This window comes from Engystomops pustulosus, chromosome 5, assembly GCF_040894005.1.
Source record: "Engystomops pustulosus chromosome 5, aEngPut4.maternal, whole genome shotgun sequence".
Classification (NCBI taxonomy): Eukaryota; Metazoa; Chordata; class Amphibia; order Anura; family Leptodactylidae; genus Engystomops; species Engystomops pustulosus.
In genome coordinates, this window is record NC_092415.1 from 77,372,062 (window position 1) to 77,397,877 (window position 25,816).

Consider the following 25,816-nt stretch of genomic DNA (forward strand, 5'->3'; position numbering starts at 1 on the left):
TTCTTTTTTGACTGTTGTTGTTGTCACTGATGCATTTTGTCATTGCTCTAACCATTAGAATCATGAGGAGGTATTAAAAATCCACAATAGTTTCTTGGGTAGTTCAGCTCATCCTGGATAGCACATGAATGTCAGCTGTGTCAGCAACCAAGAAACAGGCCAGAGTACCAGGAGACATGGAGAGGGCCTTAGGAGGGCAACAGCCCAGCAGCAGGACCACTACTCACTCCTTTGGGCAAGGTGCTGTGCCAGAGCCTTGAAAATGGCCACTAGTAGGCCACTCATATCCATGTTTCTGCCCAAAGTGTCAAAACAAGACTCCATGAGTGTGTCATGAATGTTTAGTCAGTGTTATAATAAATAATAATAATTCTTTATTCATATAGCACACACAGATTATGTAGTGCTACACAGCGCTTGCCAAATCGGTCCCTGTCCCCAATGGGGCTCGCAATCTAATTAATCTAACAGTATGTTTTTTAGTGTGGGAGGAAACCTGAGGACCCGGAGGAAACCCAAGCAAACACGAAGAGAACAGACAAATTCTTTGCATTGTTATACTTATAGTCCAGCAGAGTGCACGGCGAGAGGCCAGAGAACACCAAGCCTGGCACACTGTGCTCTTCAAGGATGACAGCAGGTGTACACTGAGCAGGAGACACCATGGAGAACACTCTGCTGCGTGCAACATCCCCCTGCATCACCGGTTTGGTAGTGGATTTGGCACACACTCCACACTCTTTGGAGTGCTGCACAGACCTGCATGTGATATGTAGGGGTACCTTGACTGCTATTAGGTACCAGGTTGAGATCCTCAGAATCCTTGTGAGACCATAAGCAGGTGCAGAGGGCCCTGGGTTCCTTCTCACAATGACTATGCTAAGCCTCATGGGGCTGTAATCCAGGTCCAGGAGGAGATCCCTCAGTATAACGCCGTCTCATCAGGAGTATGCTCAGGCATTGTAGCGAGGTCATGTAGACACATGGAGACCACACACTATTGATCTTCATTTTCTTGCATTTTTACTGAAGTTAGATCAGCCTGGTATTTGATTTTCTCTATACTTTGAGTATAATTTCAAATAAAAATTTATGTTTAGTTGATCTCAACACATTTGAGTATGTAAGTAAAAAAAGAATTGCAACTGAATGTTTCATTCATTGAAATCTAACATGTGGTTGTATTTTTGATCAGTGTATATTGGCAAATTGTACATCTTATTTTGACTTCAAGTTAAGTTGAAATGTTACAGAAAGAAGTAGTTTTTATAGTACAATTTACCTTTGCTGTATATTAAGTCTGGAACTCACACGTAGATGCTAATGGAGACCAGTGACATATACAGCTATACTCCAGCTGTCAGTGCCACACTATGTCATTGTGTAAAACAAGTTCTGAGCTCTCATTTTATATCCTGCATAAGACCTTATGTTGTAACCCCATTCTACCACCAGGATGAAGGACTGTATGCATATGAAATGAGCCTCAGGGGCTCCAAGCTGCATAGGTGTTAATGGAGCCTGGAGTCCTTTAGGCTCATTTGCATAAGTCTTTCATCATGGTGGTAAATGTCCTTAAACTGTCTGTTTGTTGCATGTCTGCGTGCATCCAAATTGATCTGAACAAAAAGGCTATGTGCTCATTACTGAATACCTGCTCTTCTCTGAACACCAATAGCAGTCTATGGTTGGAGGGGTGTACATACAGTAGGGAGTGCACAGCCCCTTATACCTGGAAGAAGGTAGTTACCACTCCTGGAGAGTAAGTATAATATGGATAACCCTATCAGGGTATTGTACTTACCCTGGTAGTTTTTTTGAAGTTTGGCCATGCACTTTAAAGAGAACATGTCATGCAAATTAACCCATCCAAAATAAATACTTCATAAGAAACAATGATTAAAAAGCATTGCCCTTATCCCTAAATGGTTCCTTTCCATGGCTGCAATATTACAAAATCAGTTTGTAAACTTATATGTAACTCACCAAATGACACTAAGTCCAATGACACTAAGTGAGTCGTGCATAGTAAATGTTAATTGACATTACACCCAAGAGCTACATCTCAGACATATTTTAGGTCTTGGTTAGCATATTTCAGTCAACGTCCAGACCTTGAGACCTGTGTGTAAATAAAAATGCCGAAAACTCCATTGACCTGAATCAATGTTGTAGTATGGAGCAAAATGACTCCAGAATGATGTTAGAAACTCCTAATAGTCCACAAAATTGATAACCTTAAAGGCCAGATTCTTAAATACACTCAGGATAACAAAATAACACATTCTCTAATTCACTCTTATGAACAAAAATACAGCATTTCACAGATATAATTCCAACCTGTCTCTATCAGTCCTGTGTACAATTTTGGTTGGCCCTGGATCCAACCTTACATTTTCAGATTTTTATGGTGGAAACAGATTCTTTCATGAATAGTTTCTCCGCACTATGCAGTGTGCTCTCTGCCCCTCCCCCTCCATTACAAGACAGGCTCACACACAGACACTTCCTGCCAGCAAGCAGCCTGCACAGACTTACGCTACAAACTACAGATAAGATCTTTATGGCAGGGGGATGACCCTGTGGTGTAGTACTTAGCTATCTCCATTTTATACTCTGAAAAGACTTCAGACAGAGATGTTTAGAAGCCGAAAGTGATTTGACACACTTATTTGATTTCTATTTGCTCAGCGAACTTTTATTTGCAGACAATAAAATAAAATGTAAAGGATCACATCTGAAATGCAACAGGAAAGCATTGTGAATTTATTCTAGACTGTACTCTTCACATGATAGAAAAACACAATGTGTGACTGTTCAGACAGACTTGACTGGGAGGCAATTTTACAACAAGAGAATTCACTTGAAGATGAAGATTTCCTTTGATATTAATTATCTTTGCTATTACTGTTAACAATCCCAATATCTCCTTCCTACAACTGATATTGTGGAATCGTAAATGATTCGGTGTCTCCTGAAGGATTATGTGATCAGCTCCTGCTGTGTTGTGGCCTAGTTCCATAATTGCCAAAAGTGACAAGACAAATGAAGAGCTGATGTAATAAGCAGTAACCAGTTTGTGAGAGAAAATGCAGATTAATATGGAGGGAATCAGCAGATGACACCATTATTTTATTCAATATTCCGTAGGTTTAAAGTTTATGCAATAATAAAAAATCCAAAAGTAGCTTATTCAACAATTTTTCTGTCTCCTGAAGGATAAGGCTCCATGGTGACCTCAATGTTTCTCACACCAGGGGGAAATATTGAGGTTACCTGGTAAATGTGTTAACGTAATTTTTTTTTTTAATCACAACTGTTATGCAATCTCTCGGTTGCCAAGCCACAAATCTTCCATAATTTATGGAAATTTATCTTTTCCGGTCTACAATTATATGTTCTAGACCAATACTAATAGGGTACCATACATTATAACTTTTTTTACTTCTTAGGATTACAATGGAAAAATCCATAAAATAGATGAAAATGCAGATTTTAGTGTAATTAAGCACAATGTAACCTACATGAGTCACACTTAGGGCCAACAAACATTACAGTATTGTGGCTGTATCACAGCCACACAGAGGTCTATGGCAACAGGTCACGGTAACCACAGAGTGTCCTATATTTGGTGCAAACCTATGAAAAGGGCTAGGGGTGAGGGACGTTTACACCTTCCTTCTCCTCCCGGCCATGTGTTCAGGCAATCACAAATTCATGTGCATGAGGCTTTATATTGTTCGAGGAAGTTCAGATCCATGGTTTTGTTTGCCTCCCTACCTTTACAATGGCCGACACATTAAGGGTACAATTGTCTGACTACTATGAGTCTAGAGTTACCTAAATAGAACCTGTAACAATGAAAATGTTACAAATTGTGTTTCAAGACCTACCTTCTCAACTTTGAAGTGGCTGTTTAAAGTCTCAGTGAAAGAATTTATAACTGAAGCTGTCAAGCTCTCCCCTCCTCAGAGCACCCCCTCTCGTGTGATTGACATCAGTCACCAGACTTTGGGAGAGCCGTTTACATATGGGACTTCATGTAGGGCTGTCTTTTACAATGAAGGGCTTCTCTTAGGAGTGGAGAGCTGGACTTCAGTGCCTTCATCTCTATGCTTTATATAACCATTTTGCATCTTACTTCAAAGTTAATTTTCTGGATGTCGCCATCACACTGGGCCATAAAAGAAACATGAACCGGAAAGTGTTCAACTGCTTGATTACACCAGAAAACAAAACAAAAGAAAAGCCTACAGTTCAAATAGATGGAAACCCCCTTTATATGAGCATTTTTCTCTATTCATGTTGCTGAGTGGACAGGTTTTCCTGGCCTTTATGTAACTGTTAAGCTATGACTCACAATAAAAGTTTAAGGTAGTTGACTACATCTTGCCCCACCCACAATTTAAGGAAGGAAGGTGTGGAAAGAAGTAGACATGGCTCTAACCTGGTGCACTGAGAAGGTAATCTGCCTGAAGATTAAGATTGATTTTTTTTCTAAAATGAGAGATAGGAAAAACGGGAAAGGTATGACTAGAAAAATTATAAAGTGCCCTTCACAAGATTACTTTTATTTAGGTTAAATTAAGAGGATCTAGACTCAATTTAAAGAAGTTTCAAACTTAGAGACTTAAGGGGGGACTTCAGAGTTTTTGTAATTTACATGTACTACCGAGATTATAATATATATATAAAGCTGCATTAATAGAGTTATCTGACTTCTGGCTCTGTCTGCAGCACATTCCCATAATATGACGCTGTATGTGGCAATGTAGATTCTTGCATTATGACAAAAGTCATAAAGTCATAAAACACTTGAGTCTCCAAGCTACCACCACTGCATTATAGTACCTATAAACAGTTGCCTATGCATGTTTATATGTATGTACACAACTTTCATACTGTTATTTTTTGTAGATGTGTCCAGATATGGATGTCACGAGAAGACAAGCTTTTAATAATACTTTGCTGATGTCTACCCCAAGGGTGGTTTCACATTGGCGTTGTTTTATGGACACATACAGATCTGTTTTCTCTTCCTGGTTTCAGCGATTTTTTTCTGATGCCTTACTGACCCATTCTTTTCAATGAGCATTTTCACACTTCAGTTTTTTCTAACTGTTCATTGAAATCAAATAGTTGTTGTCAGTGAACTCAAAAATTGCAGATTCTAAACTGACCACTGATCAGGGAAAAAAAAATTGAAGCGTGAAAAAGCCCATTGAAAAGAATGGTTCAGTAAGTCATCGATGAAAAATCACTGAAGTTCATAAGCTAAAATCGGTTCAGTGAAAAAAAAAGTCTATATGTATGTGGGCGACGTGAATTGCAACTAGGGGCTCCCAATACAGTATTAAATTAGTTTAAAGAAAAATTACCAAGTATGGAGGATAGATCACGTAGATGTACCGTGAACACCATGAGGTTCTTAGGGTCATGGAAGTAGAGCCCATCAGGTGAACAGTCACTGTAGGCCATGCATGTGGTCTAGAAGCCAGGGTAGGTACTTCCAGCTGCACTGCCAATGTGCCAAAACCAACAGACAATGGCACATGGTCAAAGTTTATTAAGATCATGTGCATAAAGGTGTTATCTGGTTATCGGAGTGGCTCTAGCTCAGTGACTAAGACCCTCTATTACAGTGGTGTTGAACCTATGGCACGGGTGCCAGAGGTGGCACTCGGAGCCCTTTCTGTGGGCACTCAGGCCATCACCCCAATTTCACCAAACAGGATGAAATCCACCAAATCTTTCTGCAGTCCCAAACAACTTCAGGTATGCTGCTCTCAGTGCTATTTTAAAGCAACACTTCACTGGCTGTTTGAAACTGCAGGAAAAGTGAAAGGTGTGCACTGAACTGCATTGTCTTTGGAGGTCATCCTGCTGGACCCCCCATTCTTCCTGGAGAGAAGCTACAATGATGGTCTGAATGTGCCCACCTTCTTTCAACTGCATTGGTGGCCTTAGGAGAGCCAATACAATTGGATGATGTTGAAAAACAGGCAGCGATAAGTTACTGCATGAAATGCCATGTTGGCACTTCACGGAAAATAAGTGGATTTTGGTTGTAGTTTGGGCACTCGGTCTCTAAAAGGTTCGCCATCACTGCTCTATTACATACAGTATGTGTGGCATGCTAATGAATGCAAGTACTAATTATACATATAGGGACATGTAGAGGCAGCTATTTACATAATATAGCCATTTAGGGGCCTACACCCCCCTAATATTAGAATATGAAAACCACCACTTTTATCAGTGAGCAGTGTCCACTTACCTGAACTATGCATGTAATAAAGTCCATAGATAAGAGGGGAGCAGACCCTTTAATCTAATCTTATACAAACCCTTGAGGTCATTTTGCCCTGGTACAAATCATAAAAATAACTTTTCCGGAATAAAAAAGAACGGTGCCTTTCTGAATGACTTCCAAGGCGGCTTGAAAGCAATAATCAGAGCTGAGACATTAATAGTGCATTAGCTGTATTTGATGCCGCGGTTCTAACACTCAGACAACTACTGGGCTGGAGTCATCGCATACAGGGCAGCCAATATCTTTGCAGATCATTGCACAGTCAAGAGGAGAACATCTGCTTATGAGATAATGGGGATACGTGTAAACGAGTATTACAGAAAGATTAACACACAGCAAATGAGGCAAAATAACTGAGTATTAAAAATTGAATTGGGCACAAGGTGTTCTTCTCTTGGAAGGTAAAATTGGGTATATTATTGCATAATTTAACCTCAAAAAGTTGAAACAGAAAAGTCATCCCTCAACAGAAGATCTCCATAATATGTTCTTTTCAGAAATGTCCCTGAGAATGCTACGTTTATTTGGATATGTGCTTCCTCTTTGTTGTAGTTGCACTCCTAGTAAGGCAATATATCATCTTCACTTATTGTCATGAGACATGCATACAGTGTTCAGACCGTATTACCAAAGAATTTCTGGGTCCAAAGTATGAACAAAAAGCATGTGTACATATACACATATTCCAAAACAGTGCCACCCCTGGCCATAGGCTGTGGGTGGAATTGCAGTTCTCACCGATAATGGAAAATTTATTAGAGCTACAGTACAAGACACAACCTATGCACAACCATGGCAATAAGACCAATTATACTATAATTATTATATAATTGTATAATTATTATATAATTATATTTGTTTACGTCTCAGCCAACCCTATGCATAGAGATTTTCTGTAGTTATAAGTGATTTTTCTTGAATGCATCTAATTTATCGACCTGAAGAGAATGCTGACATATTATGTCACAGGACAAAGCTCATATGGCAGTGCAAGAATTCTATGACATTACAAAAAATAATCTGCTTTTCTCAAAAATAAAACAGTGCCACTCTTGTCTAGTGGTCATAAGTGGCATTGCACCCCGTAAATGATGGCTATGCTACAATACTAGATAACCATTAGATATGAGCGTGCCGCTCTATTAGCCATCATTTACAGGGTGGTCATATGACCACTTATGCTTGAAGAACAAGAGCAGACTATTCTTCTAATCTGAGATACGAAAACAGCATTTAGTCGTTGGTAAATAAACGTTAGTTGTCTGGACTTGAGCTTTTTGAACTATCTTCCATTCTAACAGGACCAGCTGTGCAAATTGATGCATTTAAAAGAAATTCTTTAAAATTTTGCCAAATTTCCTTATGTCAATATGTCTTTCCGTATTTTATAACATGACAATTTGTGTGATATAACATATATATGACTTATACTGAGTTTACCTGTTCTAGCAGGAAAGAGTCATAGAACATAACTCCATCCAGTAAAGAAAGACTATAGAGAGATGCACAATATAAACCTACAGTATAACATACATTAGGGACCTACTGATCCACAACTCTACATAAACCATTAGTAGTGAGAATTACAGATGCATAGCAGCCGGTGATAGAATCAATTTGCTCTGATTTATTATATAATATAATATTAATATTAGGTAAATTGATTATTTTGCTTATTCTGTTGTCTGGCAGATTTATAAACTGACCTTACAGTGGATGCTATAAGTCTTTTCTTTCTGCTGTACGTACCCCATCTAGACATATGAAAACTATTGATGTATCCCGCTTTACTAATGATTCATAAAAAGCAATGCAATTGCAGGTGTCTGAGAGGGAACCTGTAACCATTAATATACAGTATAATCTGTTGACAGCAGGCTATAAAGGTGAGGGAGCTGGATATATTAAATCTTTTACCAAAGGTCTGTACAAGGTGTTATTTATTCACTTACACCTTTGCTTCGTCTATGCCTAACTAGATGCAGTTACCTAGTCATGGTGGTTCTGTCCTAGGGACTGACAGTTCTCTCTGGATGCACGGTCATTCCTATGCAGTCTTGAACTGGCCTACCGGAGGATCCTCCCTCTGACTAGATTATCTTACACAAAGAGAGAACTGTCCCACACTGATAGGACCAGCATCAATGACTAGTTACCTGCATCTAAGCATTGAACGTGCATATAAATGAATAGACAAGTTAAACTGAAGCATTCCCCACAAAACTTAGTCCGCTTAGTCTACATAAAGATTATTTCTTAACATACTGCATTGTACAACAAGTTTTTTGTGTGAAGAAGTTTCATGGTGACTCTTGATTGGTTTTGCTGTATATCTCTCAGTAGCTTACAGTTATAGAACTCAGGGTCATTGATTGTGACTGGTATACATTAGGGTTTCCTGACATTCCCGGTTGTTATGCTGCCAACAGATCAGACTGTGTTTTACTGGTAACAGGTTTGATATAAGGCTGAGGACACACAGTCCAAAAGCTGTAGCTAAGGCCTTATGCACACGAACATGTAATCGGGACATCTGCTAGCCGTTTTAGGTCCTCAGTTACTTTTATTGGTTCATACCCCATGGCTGGGAATACCATGGCCTCGTGTATAAGCCGACTGCCTGGGGAATAAAAGAGAGAGCAATTCCCATTCCTGCCTGAGCTCGGAAAACCTTTATCTATTGTCATCAGCATGTTGACTGATGGTTTGAGCTCCCACTCCAATGACAGTCGGCCAACTCAGGCCTGAGAACTCCATACTTCATGTGCAGAAAGCCTAAGCCCCACCTGAATCTGCTGCAATGTATCAGGTACTTGTACAAGCTGAATTGGACAGGTTTAGAAATACTTTCCGACGTCTGAAAAGGACTAGTTTAGAAATGCATTTCAAGCTCTGAAGCTAAGAGGAATGATTTAACTTGCTTATAAATAAAATATAATTTTTCAAAAGTATATTTAAAGAGATCAGTTTCTAGGTTACATATAAACTAAACATGTGGCCCAAAAAGATCCAATGTCAAGCTGGCAATATGCAAGTATCTGTGTGACCTCAGCCTTAGCAAGCACTTTACTTACACAAAACCCTGAAAACTACTCCAAACGCTGGGTTAGTTCTTGACCCTCCTATGTCAAGATCTTATCTATAATCTTATCCCTTTTCTTATATTATTCGGAGTTTATAATGATTGAGTGTGAAAAGAACAGCACAACACTAATATTATTTTGCTGTCACCAGAGGACTATTGATGGAACACATTGAATGTTATGAGCACTGTTCAATTCAGAAGATTTACCATTCAGGACGGGTAAGCTTCCCAACAATAACACACAGAAATTCTGGATCTTTTCACATTTTGCTATTATTTGGCTTTTTCATCTATTTTAGCCACGTACAGTTGGACTGTACTGCAAAGGACTTTACTGTAACACTCACAAAAGCTGACCTTTTCAATTTAATTACGTGTACAATGATGGGAAAATGTCAGGTTTCAGATGAAGGTTGGACATTTTGAACCTTGGATAGAGTGACAGGTATCTTTGATTCTCCGGGAGCCGGGGCCTTTGTCACAGGGTGCACATGAGCCTTAAGGTCTGCTATTCGCTCTTTAAATTTTTGTTGTAGATACTTCTCTTCTTTGGAGTAACTTTTAGCAAAAGCAGACATTAAAAGACATGCTGCTAATGTAGTTCCCCCAATGCAAAACATGATTGCGCCTGCCAATTTACAAATATCAAGTGCTCCATTGAATTGGACTGCATGGTTGTCCACCACAACAAAATCATCTTCTCCAAAGGCTTCGACTTTTGGCGATACCAGAAAACCAACTGCAAGAACTGTGATACCTGTCAGCATGAGGACAATGCCAGATATGAGTCCGACCTAAAAGGAAAGTGTTGAAGGTCAGTTAGCCTGCAGAGGTATTTGTAATGAAGATCATAATACATTAGATACACATTATAAATAAATATATAACGAGATTGTCGACAGATTTTATCCCACTAATCTACCAGTCCCTACAGAAAGGGTAGGAAAGGGAGGTCTGATGTGATTTGAATGACGACAACTTAAAGTGTAAGTCTGATTTCATAATGTTTTTTTTACTGCATTGTCAGAAAATGATGCCGATATTGTGTTGCTGGCCTTTTCTTTTCAGAGTTATGGCATTTTCTGTTCTGAAGCTACTTGTCATACATCCCCCTAAACAGCAGAGAGTGAGTGGTTATTAACCTCTTCAAGTCTTTGCCCTGAAACTGAGTCAATAAGCTTCCCTCACTTCCCATGATGCTTTATGTTCTATATACATAACTGAAGTATTTCAGAAAACCCAGTGAGATTCTTAGAAGTAAATCCACTGACCTCAGCACAGTTTTAACATACAGAATCTATATATTGACTATACTGGCATTTGTGGAATGGATGGAATAAGTAGCAGAAACCAGCAGTGAGACAGTTACTTTAAAGGGGTATTCCGGGAATATGAATGTCTGACACATAAACCCATGATGATATAAATAAATGAATACAACAATACTCAATGTCATTAGTCACAAAACGGAGCTTAAATAGTTTAATTTTATGGATTTATGGCCTCTCTAAAGTAGGTGGAGTTATCACTTAGATGGCCGCCACTGGAAACTACAAGTTTCATGATCTTTTCCTCTCAGTAACTCCTCCTCCCTCTTATGCTCTGCTCCTGGCGATGATCTAACAGGTTTTCTTGCTCTATTACCATAGTAATAATGTGTAACTGCCATCACCACAACACTGGCCATACTGGATGCACTGCAACTAACCGACTACAGCCAAACATAGTGGTGATCACATGACCTGTACAGGCAGGTGCAGGACATGTGATGTGGACATGTGACCAGCAGCCATCTTCTGTCCTGTGTCTACTCCGCAACGGACCGCGAGGAGGGAATTAACCGACTGATTAAATAGCCAGTAGCATTTTCATTCTTCATTATAGTCTATGTCAGCAGCATTTTCTGGTAAGGAAAGCAAAATTTTAAATAACAACTAATTACACATAAGCTTATATTTTGAGTACCCATTTATATATAAATTATGCTTATTCCTGGAATACCCCTTTAAGTGTATAGTAAGGTTAACAGTTTCACTGCTGCGAAGATAGTGTTAAGAAGGTAGAAGTTGGGGGAAGGTTTCTGCAGTGGAATCTATGATAAAACTTGAGGCATAGAGAGAGGCAGAGAAAATTCTGCAGAATCACAGGCTTGGATGGAGGGAGTGATAGATAACATTGGTATTTAGTAGTCCCTTTTGAGAAAACAGTATGCTGCGTCTAAATTACCCAGAATTCTAGTATAAAGAAGGCACAAAGAATGATGGTTAGACTTGCTAAGGAGGCTGACATTTAGCTTTAGCGTCATGCTTCCAAACAAACACAGAAGCATGGTGTTGTTGCAGTTTTCAAAACAGTAGGACACTTACAAGTGTGTTTCAAAGAGAAACAGGTAAGAACCATATGACAATATACATTTGACAAATATGTAAAACGTGTGAAATTTCAATGTATGCAATGCAAAAATAAATCATTGACAATTTTCTATTCTGTATCGATGCACCCACAAATTTCCCCAGATTAACAGCACCTATTATATCCAAAAATTACCGAGAGGGCATAATTATAATTTACACACAGATATAATAATCTACATACAATAATATACTGTAGATTAAAATTTTTAAAGCGCTATCTTGAACATTTACATATTTACATAGTTTGCACGGTTGACAAAGGGCACATTTCCTTCAAGTTCAACCAAAAGGCGTCTACCACCTCTGCCAGGTTTTATAATCTGTGGACAGCATGTTGTAGAGAAATACACTTCCAGCATATCTCTATTATTTCCCGTTTATTCTGTATGCTAATGAAGTAGTCGGTCATGTCCTCAGCACCAGAGCATTATCCCTACCTAAATCCCTTCTGGTGTCTTATTGTGCTTCACACAGGACAAATGACTAATGATCCAGGCAGGTAAAGCAGTGGTGCAGGTATTCAGGACATGACCTTGGTGCACAAACTTTGTAATCTGCATATGGATTAAAATAAGAATTTCTCAGAAATAGCATAATGAAAAGAAATAATACAGGCAGGTTGGAGATTGTGGTGAACTGCTTTACAACATGCTGCCAGAAGATGAGAACACTAGACACCTTTTACAGCATATCCAAAGATGTGACCTGCATCTATCATGAGACTGGTAGCTGAACAAGTGTATCTGTATTATTTTCCTTGCTGCTTTTCTTGAGACTCCTATACAAGTGAATGGAGAGAGCTGCACATAGATGACTACCACTCTAGTCTCTGCAGCCACAAGGGAGGTGGATGTTCCAACAGTGGGTCCAGCATCTATAAGACATTTACTTAATGACATATCCTGTGTATATACTATACATTTCCAATAAGGGAATATTCCTTTGGTTTCATTGAGGCACAGCTGCGATCTGTGACTACAGCGCAGCTACAGAGCCTACAGGGAGTATGTCTCATCTGTGAATGAGTCAACAGCTCTCGCTCTTCTCACATTACTATCAAATGAGATAGATTGCTGTGTAGAAACACATTTGTATGACTTGAATGTATAGATATAACAAGATGTTTAGGCAAATCTCTACTTATTAGAGATGAGCGAGCACTAAAATGCTCGGGTGCTCGTTTCGAATAACGAACCCCATTAAAGTCAATGGGAGACCCAAGCATTTTTTCCCTGAAAGAACACATGCAGAATAACACATTACAGATGTTTACAGATGTTTTCTCTGCTAAGTTAGGAGATGTGCACAAACATCTGGAATGTGAAGAATAGTGTTCTTTCAATGTGTTCTGCACTTAGATGGTCCTGTGTTCACTGTTTTTATTCTATTCTTCACATTGCAGGTATTCGCGCGTGTCTTCCGATAAGTTCGGAGATGTGCCGCCACATCTGTAAACATGTGTAATGTGTTATTCTGCACTGTAAGCACTGTTCTTCACTGTCTTTTATTAATTTAATGCTCGATCTCGAGCCGGCGAGATACTCGTCCGAGCAACAAGCCGGTCCGAGTATGCTAATACTCGACCAAGCAGTATACTCGGACGAGTATACTCGCTCATCTCTACTACTTACCTTCCAGATAATAGAGCTCCACCTACTGGGCGATCTCTGGATCTGAAAATCATCGTCATATTCCCATATTGAAGCAGTGCAATCCTCATAAAACTGGTGTAGATAGGATCGAACTCCATAGCGATGGTAACCTCCTTCAGGGGTGTTTTGCGACTGCTTAGACCCACAGATGTCAGCGCATGAACTCATCCTTATGAACTGAAATTACAGACAGTTTACAAGATATTGTATGCCAAATACTTGTAGAATATTTTACATAGGATTTAACTGTAGACAGAACAACAAAAGTAACAAAGGTTTGCCTGAGCAGTTCTTACCTAAATAACTGGTACAACTATTTGCATTTATACTGTGAGGTGTAGGTAGAATTAAGATTTTTCTGTCTTGCCCTTACATACAGTCTTTTCATATTTGCATCCAATTTAAACTTAGGCCCCTTTCAATTTAATGTTTTTTCCGGTTGTATACGACCCGTGCCATACAGCTAGTATACAGCTACATGCATTTCAATGGACAATGCATCCACCCATTTGAATGGACGTATTGTCCACCATACCGTACACAGGAAAAAGAGCTTGCTCTATCTTTTCCTGTCAGTAAGGACATGTTGCACTCCTCCCTATAGACAGTGCTGCTCACCTCTCCTCTCTCCAGCATGCAGCTGTATGCTCATACGTTCGTGTGAAAGAGGCCTTAGTTCCTTACAAAATTGAAAATGAACATGTGTTTCTCAGAATGGATTTCAAAGATATCTTGGATACTACATTTGAGTAAAACGTCCCTAAAATATATATGTTCTTAAAGGGCAACTGTGGTTAGAGGGGTATTCTCGGCTGGGCATTCACATCCAGATTCATGAATCTGACATATATAAAAATTTCTTCAATTAGATATTTTTTAAAAAAAATTTACCTGTGTGAAGATAATTTCTCTGCACAAAGAAACAAAAAGATTTTGGTACATGAAATGTCCGAGAGTTACTGAATATACTACAGCCGTCCTGTGGCAATCATTGCTGAATCCAGGTGGTCAGACAGTGCTCAATAGCGCAGCTATCTCGTTTCTAAGGGACAACATGGCAACATTTATGAGAAAATATCTTCACACAGGAACATTTTTTTTTAACATCCAGTTAAAGAAATGTGTACATACGGCAAATGAATTTAATTAAATGTAAATGCACATATGGGAATACCCCTTCAATTGTAAACTTCCCTTATGGCCTTAGGCTGCAGCAATTGTTTTCAAAGGTTTTGATGCAATTGTGCTCCTGGAACAGACTTTTCCGCTTTCGCTATGTCATGCACAGTGTAATATAATGTGATAGGTATACACTATGGGATGATGTATCAATCAGTCTACACCAGAAATCTAGACTAATTTGCACCAGAAATGCCCTATGCCACATTTATTGAAGGTTTTAGACCATTTTCGGGTGTTTTCCTATTCCAAAAAAGGGTGTGTTCTCAGTAACTAGGGGGCGTGTCCAGAAAATAGACTGTGCGCCTGAAAATGCTATATTGTGGTGCAGCAAACTAGACCAACTAATAGGAAATGCAAAGTACAACTCACTAGTCTTATACTGCACCAGATTAATCATCCAGCATCAGACACCTTGATAAATCTGCATCAGAGAACTACTCTGCACTGGTCTAAAGACAGACACATTTATACTTCTCCCCCAATAAGTCATAATTGTCTATGCAGTAGTTACCATGATTGCATTATTTGAGCACACGAGAAAGCACCACTGTGGGAAAATCACCCTGAGACATCATGGGAGTTATATTAGAAGGGAATCAAAAGACTTAAAAAATCTCATTATTATTCCTTAGTCACATGTCAGTGGAAAAATGGTCTGTTATTTGATTCATAGCACTGCCTGTTATTCTGCAGCTTTCTGTCTGTTCCATGTATGTCACAACCATTAAAAATGGTAAAAAAAAACATAAGAGAAAAGGTTAAAGTCTTAAGAAATCCAATTTTTTTTTTAGCAGGTTATGAAAGGTAAGAGAAATGGGCAGCACAGAGATGGGCATCCAGCTATTATCTGGGTTTGTAGAGCCCAATTCACATTCACAGACAAATTTGCTACAAAAATAGAGAATATAGGCTTTAATTGTTTCTACTGAACGACAGTCTATAATAAAGCTGGAAATGATCATTTATAAATGAACTGGAAAACATGGCTGCACACAGGTAAGGAACGCTGGCATGTGAATACTCTCAGGTTCACAACTGTTTGATGATGATTAGGAGGTTAATTAGGATCGTGAGGGGAGTCGATGAAAAATGTATTTTTAAAGTTTAATTAATACAATGAAAAAAAAAAAATCACATTAAAATGATGAAATGTAAACAATACCGAAATTATCATACAAAAAAAAAAAAATGATAAAATGATACACTGCTGTGCATGTTCTGTTTAGTATTCTTAATAAGAAAAAAGTTATTATACAGAAAAATACAGCCGAGTAACGTTAAGATTTCCTACATTGAATTCATACATTAAAGCAGAGGTCTCAAACTCAATTTACCCAGGGGCCGCTGGAGGTAGCACCTGAGTGAGGCTGGGCATAAAAAAATTTACAAATAAATCATACAATTGTGGCGTTTTCTTGTGGGCTCCATTTTTACGGGTATTATTCTGCACTCCAAATGATACTTTCTCTTTATTCTTTGGCTCGCTACGAGCACAGGGATATTAAATTTAAATTAGGTTTTATCAGGTTTTAATAGATTTTTTTAAAAATTAAATCTTTTGTACAAAAAAAAAATTAACTGCTGGCACCGATCGAGGCAGTAACAGGCAGGTGTCAGCTGTATTATAAAGGCGGTCCCTTACTTAAGGACACCCGACTTACAGACAACGCATAGTTACAGACAGACCCCTCTGACCTCTGGTGAAGCTTTCTGAATGCTTTACCATAGTCCCAGGTTGCAATGATCAGCTGTAAGGTGTCTGTAATGAAGCTTTATTGATAATCCTTGGTCCCATTACAGCAAAAAATGTTTAAACTCCAATTGTCACTGGGGCAAAAAGTTTTTTTGTCTGGATCTACAATTATAAAATATACAGTTTCGACTTGCATACAAATTCAACTTAAGAACAACCCCGCTGTGTATAGAGAGCTGAGTCCGTGAGCTCTCTCCATACACCCTCCACAGTACCAGAACATTATAGTATTGTCCCACTGCGAGTTGCCAAGGGCCCCATGAAAGAGGAGATTCTCTTCTTTCAAATTAATCTAAAATGTGTTTCTAGGTGACAGGGAACCGGAGGTATTCACATTTAAATTGAGAATTTCGGGTGCCATTTTTATATGTAAAAATCACTCCCATCGGCATTTTAACAGTTAATATCTCAGTTTTCCTGACACCTAGAAACACAAATTTAGATCCATTCATGTGAAGAAACTCCCTATTTCATAGGTAAAAAGGTGTTACAGAGCCAGAGATACAGCCCTCTGAAGTGTACCCCCCTTCCAGATTCTTAGCTGGCAGGCTACAGGGAGAATTTGGAGATTTTGCACACAGGAGCTGCTGCACCTCACAGATAATATAACTATTGGGGCACATTTAATTACATTCCCCATGTGGTTCATTGAACATGCATTGCCTGACGATAATGCAATGTGGCGTGATTCACTAAGATCATGTGCCCGATATCCTGCAAGTGTCGCTTCCCGGCTCAGGTCTGAGTTCACTGTCTTTTTAGCAGTGCATGTTGGTGCTTGGGCTTGGGCAACATTTCGAAAGTTAAATCCCGTGCTTAGTCCTAAATGGCACGCCCCCTTAGTTGTATCGTATGGAAGCCAACACAGCTACACCAAAGAAGGATCACATGCGCCAAAATCCCAGCGCAGACGCTTGTTAAATACCTGGGCAAGCAGTGTAATCCCCGAAAAGGTGCACAGTCTAACGAAAGTGCGCTCCACGGCCCTTGATAAGGGATAATATCAACTAATGTTCATGTTCTTAACCCTCTCCTATCCAGAACAATCTTCCTCTCTGATTGCCTTTTATTTCATGATTTTTTTTGTGAAAATTGAGCAATACGATGAACATTCAATCCTCTTTGCCTAATGTGAATACATATTAAAACCACGACCCAGAACATGTCCATAAAATTATATGCAACACCAAAAACACACACATGTTCCTGAATAAAGTTTTTATTTCACACCATCCTCCATTATTTACAATATATATATATATATATATTACATTATATGCAATGACATTCTTACTCAAATTCTTATACACCGTAGATGAGCTGTGATTGGTTTTTCACTGCCACAGCAGCAGCAGAAAATGTCTCCTGTACATCTAAGTTAATAAGCATATTTTGGAAAGCGTGGGGTGAAAATTTTGACTACAAACCAAGAGTCAAATGGAGTGGCTGTGTAAAATTTGGAGATTATAAACGCACCGGTGCAGATTCTTTTAGCGGACATACAAATATATGCACACTCAACTTTATATAATATACATTTCTTCAACTGGAGGTTATTAAAAAAATGTACCCGTATGAAGTTAATATCTCATAAATGTAGCCTTGTTGTCCCTTAGAAATCAGAAGACTGTCCTTGGATACGATCACCACCGTACCAGGCAGCAACGCTATAAAGGGATATCTGAGCACCTGTATTCAGTGTTCACTATCACAAAGTTGTGGGAAATGAAGCAACTCTCAGCCATTTCATTTGCAAAAACTATTTGTTTCTTTGTGCAATCGCTGCGGCAGCGGCGGTCACTTCCAGGACAGCTCCCGTTTTTTGTAATAACATTCAATTGAAGAAATGTATACATAAGGCAGATGAATTAAAATTAAAGGTCAATGCCCAGGAGTAAATATTGAGCAGGAGGAGGTCGGGTGTAATTAGGGAACAGTGGAGCCATGAGGCGCTCAGGCTCACGTCACCTGAGCGCCTCTTGGCTCCAATGTTCCCTAAGGCTTCCATCAGGCTCATTTACATATTTTTATAAAGTATTTTTCTTTGGAATCCGGAAGCCCTGAAATTAGCTGCAAATGCTGCCCTCATCCCCTAGAGGTAACACGCATGTATAAGTGGAAAGTTTACTATCGGTAATCTGGTTGTAGGCCAGTTAAGGGGGGACTACAATGTGCAATCTACCTGGCGTCATCTGATCATGTAATTAAGTTGTATTGTGAGCCATCACAGGCAGCTTGTTGCGCCCTCTAGTTTCTGTGTTTTATGTGGTTCATCGGTTATGTATTTTATTGATATTTAATAAAAGGGACTAGATTCATGGTTCACCATTGCCTAATGTTGTAGGATGCAATTGTATGTTCACATCTGTAATGGATTTGCTTTTACCTGTGTCATTAGAGTGCAGTCACACATTGCATTTAAAGAGAACCTGCCATTCAAATTAACTCACCAAAAATAAAAACTTCATTAAAAGTTATGATTACGAAGCATTGCCATTATTCCTAAGTGATTTCTTTTCCATGGCTGCAATGTTAACCCCTTAAGGATGCAGGGTTTTTCCGCTCATTTCTCGCTCTCCAACTTAAAAAATCCATAACTTTTTCATTTTTACGTGTACAGACCTGTGTGAGGGCTTATTTTGTGCGTAACAAATTTTACTTTCCCGTAATGTTATTTATTTTAACATGCCGTGTACTGCGAAGCTGAAAAAAAATTCCAAATGTGGAAAAACTGAAAAAAAAAAACATCACGTTCTTGTGGGCTCAGTTTTTTCGACTTTGACTGTGCACTCAAAATAACACCTCAGCTTTATTCTTTGGTTCGGTGCGATCGCGGTGATACCAAATTAATATAGGTTTTATTGTGTTTTAATACATTTTCAAAAATTAAACGAATGTGTACAAAAAAGAAAAACATTTTTTTGCCATCTTCTTTATATTTTGATAGATCGGGCATTTTGGGACGCGGCGATACCTAATATGTTTGTGATTTTTACTGTTTATTATGTTTTATATCTGTTCTAAGGAAAGGGGGGTGATTTGAACTTTTAATATTTTATTAATTTTTTTTATTTTTTAACTTTTTTTTTCTTTTTTTTTCACTTTTTTTTAGACCATCTAGGGTACATTAACCCTAGATGGTCAGACCATTCCTACCATATACTGCAATAGTTCTGTATTGCAATATATGGCATTTTTGCACACTATACATTACAATGAGCCACTGGCTCATTGTAATGGATATGCAGAAGCCATGTATCCTCGGGTCAAACGAAGACCCGAGGCTACCATGGCAACCGATCGCCACCCCCCCCGATGACGTTCGGGGGCGCGGCGATCATAACAATGCCGCCGGCGACTTTGCCGCCGGCAACAGAGGGGTTAATAGCCGCGAACGGTGCAAGCACCGACCGCGGTTATTAGCGGTGGGGGTTTTCTGCAATATGCAAAAACCCCCACCTTTGTATGAAGAGGACTCAGCCCGTGAGCCCTCTTCATACACTCCTTATACCTCTGCACCGTAGAGCTACGGCGCAGAGCGTTAAGGGGTTAAACAGATCAGTTTGTAAACATATATGCATCTCTGCTGATATGAGTCCAATGGCACCAAGTCCAATGAGGCCCTGCATATTCAGTGGTTACTGCATTGCCCTGCCTCTATGTTCCCGATTGACAGGTCTCAGTGCTATGATATGCTGCCGTAAGGAACATCGAGAGAGAGCTCTGTTACATCATTGGTAATTAAAGACCAGGGTGGCCATGGTGATTCCATCTAAGGTCCCGTTACATCTGCAACGTCTACCCCATGTATGTATCTTATCCCATAGCAGTATACCTCCATGGACTTCTACAGCGTCCCATCCTCAATAGAGACTGCTGTAATTTCATGGGATCAGATACATACATGGGGTAGACAATGCAGATGTAACAGGACCTTGGATTACATCACCCTGGTCACATAACACAAAGTACTGAATACTTTGGAAGAGTAGAAGGGAGGGGCTGGCTGAGGAGGACACACCCCCTCTGATGCCAGAGAATATAACAAAAAGTTGATTTATGGGGACGTAAGGGAAACAATTTTTAGCTAAAAGAACTGTGTCAGCTAGTTAATAGAGCTCTATGGAAGCCTGTCACAAGCTGTTTTTTTGTAAAAATGTGGTGACAGCTTCCCTTTAAAACTACATCACACTCAGTTTTGAGGTGGTTTTCAGTGCAGTTTTATTAATTTAACAGGTGAAAATCATAAACTAAATGGTCTGTGAATGTGTTTTCACCTGTTTTGGATACAATGTGTTTTTTAATGTGTTGTTATATAAAATGTTCACTAATGTTAATGAATATCACAATTTATTATGGAAAAATAGAATGAAAAGATAAGATTTGTGGCATCGCTTTTGGAATTATGGCATATGAATCCCAATTACCTTGCATTGGCATTTATGGACATACTGCACCAATACTGTTGTGTAATATATATGCTAAAAAAATAGTTAATATTGGAAGACCGTTAACTTTTCTTCATTCCTCTTTTATTAATGAATCAACCTTGGGCTTGTAAGATTTCATTAAGACTAAAGACTTATTCTCAGGAGTCTCATTCAGCAGAGTAGACATTGCACTTAGTGGTATAATGCTCTTTCAGGCCCATACAGCATCTTATAGTTTTTACTGCTTGCTGCTAGGGATGTAATTTCCTAGAGCCAGGTTTATCTGCAATCCCATCTATTGTTCCTCCAATTTGCTAAGTTCCCTTGACAATTATTTACTAATAATTTCTGAAATAATAATATGGAATCACGAGAGCATATGAGCAGAGGGTGGAGGTAGGAGTTGATATTTTAGGGTTTCTTTTCATGGCAATAGGTATATCAGATGCAGGGGTAATTGTTGCTACCAGGTCCTGAAGGCTTAAAGAGAACCTACCATGCAAATGAATCTACCCAAAGTAAATACTTCATCGAAAACTTTAAACTAAAAACATTACACTCAGTCCTAAATGATTCCTTTCCATGGCTGCAATGTTAAAATATCAATTTGTAAACTTATATGCAACTCACCTGCATAGTAAAGTATACTTGCATTGCCCTTGTTCCTGATTCACAGGTATAACTGCTTGGTGACTTAACTGACAAGCTGCTGTGTGAAACATTGAGAGAGAGCTCTGTTACATCATTAGGCACATGTCATGTGACCAGGAGGATGTCATATAAGTTCCTGTATACTTCCCTGAATGTTTCCAACCTTAGTCTAAGCTGGTCCCACCCATCAGAGTTGGGTGAAATGGTGACAAAGTCTGCAGTTTGCTGCTCAGTGGTCACTGTTAAGACAGGACTTCCTGTCTGCTCAGGGTGAGATTTAAAGAGACCCAGAGCTGTCAGTCAAAAGGAGGAGGTGTGGTTCACTGTCAGCTCGGGAGAAAACTTGACTCTTCCCTTCAGTAGTTGACTCATGTCTATTCCTTTTATATAAGAAAAGTGGTTGTGATTAAGGTACAGTGCCTCAGTTACAGGTAATTTAGGTTATATGGGGAGGACTTTTAACCATTTACTAGTATGAGTTACTGAAATAAAGAAAAGGGGTAAAATTCTGGTGACAGTTGCTCTTTAAGGGGCCCAAATATTGTTATACTATGTATGAATAAAACAATATTATAAATGTCAAATGATATGCTGGAGCCCAACTATAAATTTAACATTGAGGTCTAGGAGCTACATGTTCCTTAGACACATTTAGGAATTAAAAGTGTAAAGTAAGAAAACCAAGTAAAACCTTATTAGGATAAGTAAAAAAAAAAATACATTTCTTGTCTTATTTCTCATACCTGAAAACTGTTACTTACAAGGACAAGATTTGATCATATGATTTTATATTGCATACTTAGAGTACAAGACAGAATTATATGAGCCATATTGTGAACATACTGCTGAAAATACAGGGAGACGTTGGAAATGCTTTTGTCCTTAAAAGATTCTGGGAAAATAAGATATTATTTCATTGGTCAAATGAGTAAAGAGTTCCTCAACAATGTACTTTATAATACGTAATTAATTTGTGTATTTATTATTAGATCTGATAGAATTATGACAGAACAGACAAATAATGTAATGTAACAACAAAATATGAAAATAAATCATGGTCTTATAATCTACAACTGAAAATAACCTAAAAACAATAATACTAAATGGGTATATATAACATGTTTAAAAGGGAACCTGTCATCGGGAGCTCTTTTGCTGGCTCCCCCATGTACCCATAGAGAATAGTGTGCACATTGTCAAAGTGTTTTTATAATAAAATAGGTTTTTTTCCCATAAAAAGAAAGTTAGATGAAAGTTTTTCTTTCTCTCTGCAGAGCAGTGTCCCATGGAAGTGGCCAGTGAGGAGTGGTTTAACCCCCCCCCCCCCCAGGAAAACACTCAGTCATGCTTCTACTACAAATAGGAGTGACCGGTACCTTTTAAACACTAATAGTTTACAGCATATTCCTATTGTTTTTTGTACTCCCTGTACTCAATGGAATGATGAATTCTTGTATATGCTTAAAGGCATAATCAAAATTTGACAATTCTGATATATACACCAGGGTCTTTAGCCCCCTCAGAAACAATAGTTGGGTGTGACTACCTCCTCTGTACCCCATTTTCCTGTAGTTAGATATCCTTGTCTGCCACTTGGTGTATGGAAAGTTCTGTGCTTCTAGTGGCTATTAGTATTGACATGGACCAGTATTTGGTATGTAGGGTAAGCCATTATCGGTTACTCTATCCTAACAACCCAAAAAGAATAAGTTTTGGCCTTCACTATTGGTCTCCAACCTGTGGTTCTCAATTCTCTTTGATTTCCAAAAATGTCTTCAAGCCAAAAGACATACTGATAAACCAGAAGTGCAATACAGAAGGGGGGGAGGGCTTACTGTACAGTAGAAAGTCTAGGCAGTAAGTGTAGAAAGTCTGAGTTGGTAGAACCAGAAGAAGCAGCCTGCAGGAGTTCCACATATAACTAGGAGAAGAACACTTGCAGGAGCCAACTACAGATGATCCCCCCTACCATGAGGACCAAGAGTGGTCTGTACAAAGGTACAGATGATCAGAGGTGTATTTGGTATTTATAGTGTCCCAAGCAGTCAAGGAATCCCTAATGCCCTCCTCCATGAAGAAGTCTATTGCTTCATGCTGTGCTATCACTGTATGTCCTGACCTCATTGTCTTGATGATTGTAATGTCCCCAAGCAATTGTTTGGGTTGCTCTTTATTGTTAAATTCCCCCCTGCTAATGGTTGGCTCTGGCATGGCACACAGGGTTTGGGTAACTGGTACAAACTTGTACATATCCCCCTGCAGTGCAGCCCTTGTGTGGGCAGGCATACATGTGCCGAGCCTGTCACGGTGGAGAGCTCAGCACCAGCCAGGTGAATCCCATCCGATTGGAAGCTCCTTACAATGTTTCAGCCATGGGTATATATAATGTTTTGGATTACATTGAAGGCATTGTACAATCTAATTGAAGGGCATTTACCACCAGGATAAAAGACTGTATGTAAATGAGCTTTAAGGGCTCCAGGCTCCATTAACACCTATGGGGCCTGGAGTCCCTCAGGCTAATTTGCATACAGTCCTTCACCCTGGTGGTAGGGCATTCCCCCCCCCCCCATATGATGATGTTGCCACGCTACATCACAAAGAAAACCATCAAGAGTCAACAGAACAGCTGCCTCTAATACCCATAATGTTCCAGCAGGCATTTCCATTGAAGTGTAGAAAATGTTCTATATATGAATGTGGCTTCTGGAGACTGGCACATACCCAATGCCAGCATCTGCCATCTGAATGTCGCTGTCAAAGACGGAGGGATGTGGGGAGATAAAGTCAGTGAAAAGCCGAGCAGCCAGGAGGAAGTGGTGGGTGGAAAGCTAACATTTGTGTCCCTCCTCCCCCCGCATCCAGTCATACGACTATTCATATAGGATTGTACTGATCATTCTGCTCCTTAGCAACTAGGAACTGGAAGCTGGGAACGCTAATAGGCAGAGAAATTATGCTGGTAAATAAGGTTAGCGCCGGAGTCAGTATTCCTCACAAACATGACAAGTGCCAGAGCCCATTTTCCACGATGATATTAGAAAGTCACATTCTGACATCTATGTACAAATTATACCATGAGAGCTTCTAATATACACAGACAGGAGTCACTAGTCAGGCAGAAATGAATCATAAACCATCACTATACACATGTACAGTAAGTATGCTGGAGCCACCCCCTTATAGCATGATCCGGGGTGACTGCCCAATAACTTTACACAAGTTCACATAATATTGTAGATTTCAGCTCCATGTAAAACCACAGAAAACAAAATATTGGGACAAGTGATACATTCAGCTCTGCTTTACCTGATAAGAATAACATTGTATCAGGCCCTGGGGACATAACTTTCTTGATATCACAATTTTGTCTATGCCAATAACATACAAGATTCTGCTACTATAACGTGCCCGTCCCTTTAATGAATAACATTTAAATGTGTCTCAAAAGTTATTTATATTTTTACAAAATCCATCATAAATGAAAAGCTCCACAGGAGGTGTGTGTGGGGCATTATACAGGGTTATGTGCTACTTGTGTGGGGTAGTGTAGGATGTCAGTGTACAGGGCTGCATATGGCTTCCCCTGTTTGTCCTTCAGTCGCGTCCTGTTGCTCCTCACTGCTCTCCATGGTGCTGAAATCGATGCTACAGCTCTGAGCGCGTCACTGATGACGTCACCGTACAATCCAGATGGTAGTGTGCCGAGTGCTGTATATGTATATACACAGCCTGTATACATACATAGGAGCCGGGTGTCCCGGTGCGGCAGGGTGTGAGCGCCCTGTGGAGGAAGGTGCTGTTACCTTTCCAGGGGACCTGCGGTGCCGGCGGAGCTGTTCTGCTAGCTGCAGGTCTCTCCTCGGTCGGGTCCCATCCCTCTGAGCCGCTCCAGCTTCAGACAGCACGTATTATGCGCGCTCCCGGTGCCTGCGCACTGACGAGCTGAGGCCGCCTGCATGACGTGGGCCAGGAGGGGCGGGGCCGCGCTGGTAGGTATGATGTCACGAGAAGGGGCGGGGCCTCCATGAAAACGGGTGTGGCTTGTTACATGGTAGCTTCGCTATGCAGGAACACTGCACGTGGAGGAGAGGGGGTGGACAGGGCTCGTGTATGATTACATGTGTGTATATGGAGTTGAGGGAAAGCTTCTGCTGTTTCTGGTGGGGGTGAGGTCCCTTTTACATGGGACTGCATGTCTAGTGAGGGATGAGGTGTATGTCACATGGGACTGCTTGTCTGGTAATTGAGGAGGTGCATGTTTTCTGGAGGCTGAGTTGTATGTTACATGGGGGTGCATGTCTGCTGGAGGCTGAGGTGTGTGTTACATAGGACT

At 39.7% G+C, this 25,816-nt stretch overlaps 1 protein-coding gene across 2 annotated transcripts; it reads right to left on the reverse strand.

The window, feature by feature from the left end:
* Nucleotides 1-3,244: 3,244 nt before the first annotated feature.
* NRSN1 (neurensin 1) lies at nucleotides 3,245-25,425 on the reverse strand. Of its 2 annotated transcripts, XM_072152449.1 has the most exons (4): nucleotides 25,287-25,403; nucleotides 21,460-21,538; nucleotides 13,444-13,641; nucleotides 3,245-10,192 (listed from the first exon to the last, which is right to left on the reverse strand). In XM_072152449.1, the coding sequence occupies exons 2-4, from the start codon at nucleotides 21,481-21,483 to the stop codon at nucleotides 9,794-9,796; spliced, it is 621 nt and encodes a 206-aa protein (XP_072008550.1). In that variant the 5' UTR covers nucleotides 21,484-21,538; nucleotides 25,287-25,403; the 3' UTR covers nucleotides 3,245-9,793. The 2 variants fall into 2 exon arrangements, with proteins under 2 accessions (XP_072008550.1, XP_072008551.1); XM_072152450.1 differs by lacking the exon at nucleotides 21,460-21,538 and having other exon boundaries at nucleotides 25,287-25,425.
* Between the last annotated feature and the right edge of the window lie 391 nt (nucleotides 25,426-25,816).